This window comes from Oryx dammah, unplaced genomic scaffold, assembly GCF_014754425.2.
Source record: "Oryx dammah isolate SB20612 unplaced genomic scaffold, SCBI_Odam_1.1 HiC_scaffold_28, whole genome shotgun sequence".
Taxonomy (NCBI): domain Eukaryota; kingdom Metazoa; phylum Chordata; class Mammalia; order Artiodactyla; family Bovidae; genus Oryx; species Oryx dammah.
The window spans coordinates 11,141,894-11,152,390 of record NW_024070212.1 but is presented as its reverse complement, the minus strand read 5'-3'; the positions used below and the strand labels follow the sequence as shown (position 1 = coordinate 11,152,390).

The following is a 10,497-nucleotide window of genomic DNA, read 5'->3' as shown; positions in this document are numbered from 1 at the left end:
TCTCTGTAGAGTTTACTTCTATAAATTCCTTCTGAGCGGTTGAACCACTGATTGTTACCAATGATGTCTCTTTTGTCTCTTGTCAAGCCCAGATAGATACATTTGCTCTGTAGCCGTGTTATCAAATCCCCTGGAATGATTATGACATTGTGTTTTGATACAATTTTTTTCCATCTTACTAATAAAGATTCACCAGGGAAAATGAGCAACTTTCTTGATTGGGACATAAGTTTAAAAACTGATATCATGCAAAAACTGAAATCAGGTTTCAAAAGATTTTCCATAGGGAAAAGTGCAAGATGAAATGAAATGGTTAGAAGATTATCTGAGAAAGTATAGAAGATTTTGAGGGGCGAAGAGTGGAAGAAGTATAGGAAATTACTTCACGAGCATTAAAGGAGTTTCAATTAATGCATGAAAGTTGTGTTAGTACAGAAAGAATGAGGGATATTTTGCTGGAAAATGGGAATTTTTAGAACCCTGTTTTTACCATGAGCTGGTTACCTTCTTCCTACAAGTTATATGCATGTGTGTGCTAAGTTGCTTCAGCTGTGTCCAACTCTGTGTGACCTTATGGACTGCAGCCTAACAGCCTCTGTCCATGGGATTCCCCAGGCAAGGATGCTGGAGTGGGTGGTTGTGCCCTCCTCCAGGGGGTCTTACTGACTCAGGGATCGAACTGGTGTCTCCTCTTACATCTCCCGAATTATCAGGCAGGTTCTTTACCACTAGTGCCACCTGGGAAGCCCTTTTACTGACTGTATTTCTGGTCACTCATCTCAATACCCTCTTGGGCCACAGTCACATCTTAATTACAAGGATAGTAGGAAGAGGATGACTCTACATGTATAAAAATGTACATGTGTGCTTTTCTAAGGAACTATCTTCTCAAATGAAGGATGTCTGGGAGAAATTAACTAAGCTAGTTCAAGTAGAATTAATCTTTTATTTGACAATGGCTGGTTTTCTCAAAATGTATGAAACTATTAGCAGCTCATTAAATTCATCAGGAAAGGCAAAAAGGCAGTCAGGAATTTAGAAAAAAATAATATATTGAAATTTTCTCTCTGAATATTTCTACCCAATCAACCAATCAATTCTCAATCTTTGTGAAAGCTAGGTTTGTTTTATAAAAAAAAAAAAAAAAAAACACTTTTTATTTTGTATAGGAGTATAGCCAATTAACAATGTTGTGGTAGTTTCAGGTGGACAGTAAAGGGATTCAACCATACATAGGCATGTATCCATTCTCCCCCCAAATACCTTCCCATTTAAGTTTGTTTTATATCACTGATTGGGGAAACAAAAATCTGTGTGTCTTTCACTCCCTTATATGGAGTATACATCCTAAAGGCAGGAGAATCATTGTATTTTCTAGGCACAAACTTATTTATCTTTCTCAATGTAAATGTCTATGTGGTATTATTTAACTGCTCTCAACTGTAATTCTATGTATAACTTAGGTTGATATCTTCAAAATTACATTTTATTGAATCATAATTGATTCATCTGTTCAATGGTAAAATGTGTTTTAGAAAATCAGTTCTAACATATTGGGCCAGCCTGATAAGCTACAAATCCAATTTACAGGCAACTATATTACACCATGTGGCTTCCTAGGTGGTGCTAGTTGTAAAGAACCCACTTACAGATGCAGGAGGCCTAGGAGACGTAGATTTGATCCCTGGGTCTGGAAGATCTTCTGGAGCAGGGCATGGCAATCCACTCCAGTGTTCCTGCCTGGAGAATTCATGGACAGAGGAGTCTGGTGGGCTGCAGTCCAGGGGGTTGCAGAGAGTCGGACACAACTGAAGTGACTTAGCACACACGCATGCATGTTATAATCTTGCCAAGATCACAGAAATTCCCTAATTCATCCTCGATTTAGGATTTTCCTGCAGCGTATTCAAAAGAGATATATACATAGGATATGTGGGGAAAGAGCAAATGAGCCACGATGCTGTGGTCAGGCCCTCTCGCCCCACGGCCTCTTGCTCTTGCCCCGTGTTTTGTAATGTAAGCCTGAGATCACTTGTAGCGCTACACGTGTGCTCCACGGGGCACTCGCTTGGTCATGGGCTGCTTTGTGTGGTGTGCCTACAGGCACTCCACCTAAACCGCGGTGGAGTTACTGCTGTGTCATGGCTGTGTCCATTGGGTCAGTCACAAAAGGAGAGAATAGAGTGTCTACTGCTACAGTTTCTGCATCAGCCAGGAGAGAATTCTGTTATGGCTGCTGTGCCAGCCAGAAGAGAGGTTGTTGTGTTAGGTTATGCTATGTCTGTTGCCAGGAGAGAATAATCGTGTCTGCAGTTCCTACGGCTCCTTGAGCCTTCTTCCTGTCTCTTAGCTTGAGCCTTGCCTACCCTGCATTCAGCAAACAGCATGCACAGTGAGATACAAAGAGACAATTGGTTTCGCAAGCAGGATCAGCAATTAACTGGTGTGGTTGGCAGGATACCCAGTAGGTAGGGAAGCCTGAGGCTCTGCTGGAAGGAGGAAGCCACTGGCCACACATAGTATGTGGTAACTTGTGGCTGTGATCCTCTAGGTGTGGGCTCGATTGGAAGATTGGGAGGCAGTTGACAGGTCACCGGATAATACTGAAAAGGCTTTAGAAGTGGTGAGTTCCTGTTTCCCAAACAAGGCAGCATGGACTGCTGCGGGCACTGTGGGGTGGATTTTTCTGACTGCCCTGAAGGAGAATATGGATAGTGCTCGACATAATGTCATGCCAGGGAGAAATATGCAGAGATGCTTGGAAGAACTAGAACAATGTATCCTGGCATACAAAGCTTCCCTGGTGGCTCAGACGGTAAAGTGTTTGCCTGCAATACGGGAGACCTGGGTTTGATCCTGGGTTGGGAAGATTCCTTGCAGAAGGCGATGGCACCCCACTCCAGTACTCTTGCCTGGAAAATCCCATGGACGGAGGAGCCTGGTAGGCTAGAGTCGGACATGACTGAGTGACTTCTCTCTTTCTTCTCTCTCTATCCTGTCATTAGAGCAAGAACCCCGTGGGCCTGAAGAACCCAGCATCTCTAACAGTGAGGCAGTAAGTGACAGTGATGATGAACGTTATGAGAATGTGGGTTCCTGCTTGGCAGCAAGGCCTATGGTACAGTGGAAAATGAAGCCTGAGTAGTCTATAGCCTGGGGGGCATCCTCCAGGGAATCCCGATGTGACTGAGTTCTGTGATGTAGATTTAGGCAGTGTTCTCTGATGTAGGTTTAGAACAATGTACTATAAAGTCTGTGTCCCATGATGTAGATTTAGTTGATGGCGATTTAGGCTTTGTCCTCTGATGTAAGTTTAGAACAGTGTACTGTAAAGGCTGTGTCCTGTGATGTGCTACTGACCTCTGATTTTCCTGTTGATTTAGAACAATATGAAAGCATTTGGTATCTTGTGGGTAGGCTGGGAATGCCACAAAAATCCCCTCATTGAAGGTGTGGGCCCTGTGCCTCTGGGGGTTTTGCAGGTCCTTAATAATAAAGACTCCTCAGCGTTGGGGTTGCCCCTGTTGTTGTCGGAGTTGCAGGGATAGTGGACTGGAGTTGGCCATGGATATCAGGGCACTCCACATGCAGCGGGTGTCTCTTCTGGCACTGTGAGGGCGGAGACTGCGACATGAGCTCCCGGTGACCCCTGGCGCTGGGTTTTTCTTTGTGTTGGGGATGTGACTGTTTGTTTTAGTCTCTACTGTCATTGCAGGATGTAGGTTCAGGTGGCGGCATTGTGCTCTGGGGGGATGCTGCAGAGGGTGGAACCTGCATTGTGGGATGAGAGATCCTGAAGGGGTGAAGCGTAGGGAAAGAGCAAATTAGCCAAGAGGGCCTGGCAGGGTCTCTCACCCAACGGCCTCTCACTCTTGCCCTACATTTTGTAATGTAACAGTTGCGATCACTTATAGCACTGCATATACACATCGCAAGGTTTATGTACCAGCTGAGCTCACTTACAGCACTGCGAATGCATGGCATGAGGTACTCACTTGGTCATGGGCTACTTTGTGCCTTATGCATATATGCTGCTGCTGCTGCTAAGTCGCTTCAGTCGTGTCTGACTCTGTGCGACCCCATAGACGGTAACCCACAAGGCTCCCCTGTCCCTGGGATTCTCCAGGCAAGAACACTGGAGTGGGTTGCCATTTCCTTCTCCAATGTATGAAAGTGAGAAGTGAAAGTGAAGTCGCTCAGTCGTGTCCGACTCTTCGCGACCCCATGGACTGCAGCCTACCAGGCTCCTCTGCCCATGGGATTTTCCAGGCAAGAGTACTGGAGTGGGGTGCCATTGCCTTCTCCAATGCATATATGAGCTCCCCCTAAATAATAGCAGAATTACCGCTGCGTCAACAGCTATGTCCATTGGGTCAGCCAGAGGTGAAGAGAATAAACAAACCAATTTATTATTATTGGCTGAATTTATACCTGAAACTTAAGTGCAGATTTCTCTGTAAGCTCAGCTGAAATACATGACCTAGTTTGGAGGCTGAAGGGGCTTTTCTTTCTCACTCAAGCCAATCCCAAATTCGAAGATCTTACCTCTTTCCTGTAAGTTACATAGGAATAAAGAGGGGAGCTAAAATTAACCATGGGCCAAGGGTGTGTGTGAGAGAGAGGGACTTTGCTCATGTGTCCATGAAAAGAGAAAAGAGGGCAAAATGTTTAGTTCTAACCCATGAGCACAGGCTCAAGGCCAAATTAATTTTATGGTCATATAGGAAAAAAAAAAAAAAAGAGAAAGAATAAACTGCCAAAAGGAGAATCATTCTAATATACATTACCTCTTCACACACAGTGATCCTTCCTACTTGTGAGTGTTATGCTATATGACTCAAAATGATGGTATCCATAAATCTTGGGAAAGAACAAAGCAAAAGATGGGAGGCTTTTTTGTTTCTCCTCTTTTAATACCATATTACAGCAGGATAGGGATTAACTACACCATATGATATAAAAGCCATTTACATCATACTTATCAGTATATTTTTTACACAGATGTTAACGAGTCTACAGTTTTTTTTTTTTAATCTTGTATTGAAGATGATTTCTTGTGCATTCTAAACTCTATTAAGAAAGTCATAGTCTTCACAAAGGGTCATGCAAGAGCATTGTAGGAGCATTAAAACAGGAAGTGAGTGATGTGGGATCAGTATTAATTCTACTCACTAATGGGAAAGGCATTTTAATTTTCTGAGAGTCAGTTTTCTGATCTATCAAAAGTAGATTATAATATGTACTTCCTAGGTCTGTCTAATGTTCAAGTAAGGTGACACTTTTAAACAGAAGCACATAATTACAGATTGGACAATTAACACATTAAACTGATTCACATGAGAGGTTATCAGTTTATTTCCTTTTCATGAGACAACTTGATAGGCTGGAAGTCTGGGCTGAGCAATGGGACTAAAGAAAAGAAGACTTGATGGCCAAATTAAATTTGCTCTGGTCCCTGGGGTTTCATAGGTGGCACTAGTGGTAAAGAACCTGCTGGTCAGTTTAGGAGATTTTGATCCCTGGGTTGGGAAGATCCCCTGGAGGAGGGAATGCAACCCACTCCAGTATTCTTGTCTGGAGAATCCCGTGGGCAGAGGCGCCTGATGTGGTACAGCCCATGCCATCACAAAGATTCGGACATGACTTCAGTGACTTGGCCTGCACTATGATCTTCAGGCCCCTCCTTCAGGAAGTTTCAAGCTTCAGAGACGTGCAGTAGGCTTGCATTCTTAGCAGACAAGCTCAGCATCCCACATTAAATCAGGGCTTGTGAATAAAACATTCCAGTTTCTACCCTCTTCCTGCAATCCCTGACAGTATAAAACATTGATGAGGAAACTTGTGGAAGAAAATAATAAGAAATGGAACGATTCTGTCAGAAAACCTTTATTAGCAAGTCGATCTTGGAAAAAATATATAAAGCAAGGAGGCAGCTTTCTCCTTGTTTGCTCTCATTTCTGTAGGAACATTAGTAAAATGTTCAACTAAAATCTGGCTTGAAGGGCACATGAAGATGCCCAATCTTCAGGAGACAGATGCTGTTTGCTCTTTACACAGACTTTTCTACTTAATGGAGTGCTTAAACTTAGTCTGCTTTTCTTGCCCAGTCTGTGTGATTTTAGGTCTTCTCTTTAACCAGTGTCCTTGTGAATATCTTTAAGGAATTCTACTAAATTTAGATTTGTACTGGTGCATTAAGAAAATAAATAAATAAATAAAACAGTTCTCAACTAGAAACATAGAAATGGATAACTTTTTGCATAATATTCTTATTTGAACATTGGATATAACTTATGCGTCAAAAATGGTAACTTTACAAATGCCATCTCATCTAAAAATTGTGTCCTAAGCTAAGCCAAAGACATTGAAGAGTGTTTGTTATTTATAAAGACTGAATATTATTTGATGATTTTGTCTACTCACTCTGCTTTATAAATACAAATAATGTTTTCCATTTATAGGTTAAAATTTTTGGGAGAATAGAATAAAAAAATTAAGATTTTGAAAAAATGATAAAATAATACAAATTGTGACCTGACTATCTTAACATCCAGAAAAGGGTGTAATAAAGAGAAGGAGCTTTCTGGGTTGCTAAACCAGAGAGTTAATATTGTACAGTATTTTGTATATTTACAATCTGGCTGAGATTGGGTAATAGCATTTGCAAGAGTATAAAATTCTGAATCTGTGTGTATTTTCCTACAGTAGCCATCCAATATTTTTCTGTCAATCAAGAGGACTTCAGTAGACAATAATTTATGTGACCATGACAAGATACTTTTTTTTTTTAATAACTGAGAAATATCTCTGTTCTTGAACACTGCTCATTGCTTGATCATTTTTACTCAGGGAATTTTTCCTCATGTATTTAAAAATGCAGAATTTAGATTAATGTCATGATAAACAAATTGGTCTTCCCACAACTCTTTGAAGAGCTGATTTGAACTCTTTATTTCTCAAACTGTAGATCATAGGATTGAACAATGGCGTTAGGATTGTATAGGATACTGATATGAGAGCATCCTGGCTTGAGGAATGGTTGGATTTAAGCCTTAAGTAGATAAAGGAGGCACAGCCATAATGGACAATGACAATAATGAGGTGAGAAGCACAGGTGGAAAAAGCTTTGTACCTGCCTAATGTGGAAGGAAATTGGAGTATGGCAGAGATGATGTGGATATAGGATACCAAAATCAACAGCAGGGGGATAATCAGGACCAATGTGCAGAGCATGATAATGACAATCTGACTAAAGTGGGTATGGTAAGATGCTACCTTAAGAACAGGAGAGATGTCACAGAAGAAGTGGTGCAGTTGGTTGGAGGAGTGAAAGGGCAGGTGAAATACCAAGGATGTGATGATCTGTGCAACAGTGAAGCCACAGGCACAGGCAGCAGCCACTAGTCCCAAACACACCCCATGCCCCATGAGTACTGTGTAGCGCAGAGGGTCACAGATGGCTACATAGCGATCATAACCCATGGCTGCCAGCAGGAAGGAGTGAGAGCAACCTAGAAAGAGGAAGCAAAACATCTGGACGGCACAGCCCAGGAAGGAGATGGTCTTCTTCTGGGCCAGCAGGTCAACCAGCATCTTGGGTACAATGACGAAGGTGTAACAAGTCTCAAAACAGGAGAGTACAGTAAGGAAGAAGTACATGGGGGTGTGGAGGGCTCTGTCCAGCACAATGGTGGAGATGATGATGGCATTGGTGCCCAGGGTGAATAGGTAGACGAGCAGGAAGGCAGCAAAGAGCAGCCGCTGTAGCCCAGCCAGAGAGGAGAAGCCGAGGAAGACAAACTCTCTCACCAAGGTCTCATTGACACACTCCATGGAGGACGCATCATCAGGAGACAATCTGAGAGAGAAGACAGCGCCAAGAAAAATCCCTGAAAAAGAGAAGAATCCCAAGAAACTGGTTATCATAGAACATGTATTCTCAGGTTTTGAGTTTACTCATTATTCTCCTTCCTTTTTTTTTCTTTTTAAAAAATTTACTATTATTATTATTTTTTTACTTTACAAAATTGTATTGGACAGTTATCATTCTCCTTCCTGGTTTTTGCAAGACATGAAGAAGCATCTAAAATTATTCAAAGCTAGCATCCAACTTTGAGTTTCCCCAATATTTTTAACATCATAGGAAAACTTTCTTGACATTTCTTTTTTACAGATGTATAAAGATTTTAGGAAACCAGTTATATCTCCTGATTTCTGGAGAAAAGTGTTGTGTTGACCTTGATGTTTTCTGCTTCTATTGGTATACCATTCCATCTCCCCAACTTAAACCTTATGAAATGCACACATCTTTTCTTCCTCCATCTATCCCCCTGATTCTTTGTTCAGTGCCTAACACAATGATTTTTATTGCTTAGAAGGTAAATTTATTACTAAATAATTACTATTATATTTCTAATTCCAGGATCCTCAATTCTTAAGACTATGAATACAATTATACAAATATAATCTTAAATTTTATCCTTGCAAACACATGTAAAATTGAATACTGTAGGAATAAAATGAATTGTGAATTTAGATAGATATAAGCTTTAATCCTGATTCTGGCATGTTCTTGTGGTAAGATCATAAATTCTCTAAGTCCCACTTTCTCATTTGTATCATGAGAAAAGTAATTCTTACCTTCTAGGGTTATACAGTAAATTAATTGGAACCATGTATTACAAAAGAGACATTCAATACATAGTGCTTAATAAATAATTCCATCTAATCACTTTTTTGTTGTTCTTTGGGAATTAGAAATATTTTCATCAAGGATAAAATGAGCATTTATTTAACTCATGGCAAGTTGTTGAAGCTGCCTTTCTGTACTTTCTCAGGGGTGCAGAGGGGATTTAAGAGAGATGATCATTCCTCTGAGTTCTCCAAGCTTGATTAAAAGCAACTTGGTCTTGCTGGAGTCCTGTTCTGCACTGGAAGGGAGGCAAGGTGACTGATCTTGAAGTTCCAAGCCAAGTTCTTTGGTATTTGGTTCTCTGTAGTCTGAGTCACCCAGGCAGGTTATGCACACCTTGCAGAGAGCAAAGGTGGTTTCCCCAAATTCCTATTTTGGAGGGTGGGGCTATATAGGATAAGTTTACAAGATAAACTTGTATTGCATAGTCAGACGTAGTCACATACGAGTAACAATTTAGAAGTCTCTCACTGTGGATGCTCTATAGATCAATGCTGCACACTTTATGTATGTTTTAGTCTACATATTTAGAAATCAGCATCAGCTCTTCGGACATGAAAACATGAAACTGTTAGTCACTCTACATGGCATTCTACAGGCAAGGATGCTAGAGTGGGTAATCATTCCCTTCTCCAGGGGTTGTTCCCAACCAAGAGACTGAACCCAGGTCTCCTTAACTGCAGGCAGATTCTTTACCATCTGAGACACCAGGGAAGTCCTTTATTGAGTTCTTAAAGATTAGAGATGAAGCATAAGTTGGAATCAAGATTGCTGGGAGAAATATCAATAACCTCAGATATCCAGATTACTCCACACTTATGGCAGAAAGTGAGGAGGAACTGAAGAGCCTCTTAATGAAAGTGAAAGAGGAGTGAAAAACTTGGATTAAAACTCAGCATTCAGAAAATGAAGATCAAGTCATCTGGTCCCATCGCTTTATGGCAAATAGATGAGGAAACAGTGGAAACAGTGATACAATTTATTTTTAGGGGCTCCAAAATCACTGCAGATGGTGATTGCAGCTATGAAATTAAAAGACACTTGCTCCTTGAAAGGAAAGTTATGATCAACCTAGACAGCTTATTAAAAAGCAGAGACATTGCTTTGCCAACAAAGGTCCATCTAGTCAAAACTATGGATTTTCCAGTAGTCATGGATGGATGTGAGAGTTGAAATATAAAGAAATCTGAGTGCTGAAAAATGGATGCTTTTGAACTATGGTATTGGAGAAGACTCTTGAGAGTCCTTTGGTCTGCAAGGACATCCAATCAGTCCATCCTAAAGGAAATCAGTCCTGAATATTCATAGGAAGAGTTGATGTTGAAGCTAAAACTCCAATACACTGGCCACCTGATGTGAAGAGCTGACTCAGCTGAAAAGACCCTGATGCTGGGAAAGATTGAAGGTGAGAGAAGGGGATGACAGAGGATGAGATGGTTGGATGGCATCACTGATTCAATGGACGTGAGTTTGGGTAAACTCCGGAAATTGGTGATGGACAAGGAGGCCTGGTGTGCTACAGTCCATGAGGTCACAAAGAGTTGGACATGCCTGAGCAACTGAATTGAACTGAACTGAAAGATTAGAGTAGATTACTTAATAATATCCATATTTTATGACTTTATCATTTTTATTATATTTTAAGCATTACAGTTATAAATATAAATAAAATAATTTTTCCCTTCTCATGGAAGTGATAATAAAATAGTTAGCCATATTGTAAGACATACTATCATAAATATCATCAAGGAAGAAGCAAAATATCTCAAAAATCTTGAGAAAAACCAAGCAACTTCATGGAAATC

At 40.8% G+C, this 10,497-nt stretch overlaps 1 protein-coding gene across 1 annotated transcript; it reads right to left on the bottom strand.

The window, feature by feature from the left end:
• Positions 1 to 6,894: 6,894 nt before the first annotated feature.
• On the bottom strand, positions 6,895 to 7,833 carry LOC120855632 (olfactory receptor 10K2). Its single transcript, XM_040230173.1, has one exon. It carries the CDS (start codon positions 7,831 to 7,833, stop codon positions 6,895 to 6,897), a length of 939 nt encoding a protein of 312 aa, XP_040086107.1.
• Positions 7,834 to 10,497: the final 2,664 nt, after the last annotated feature.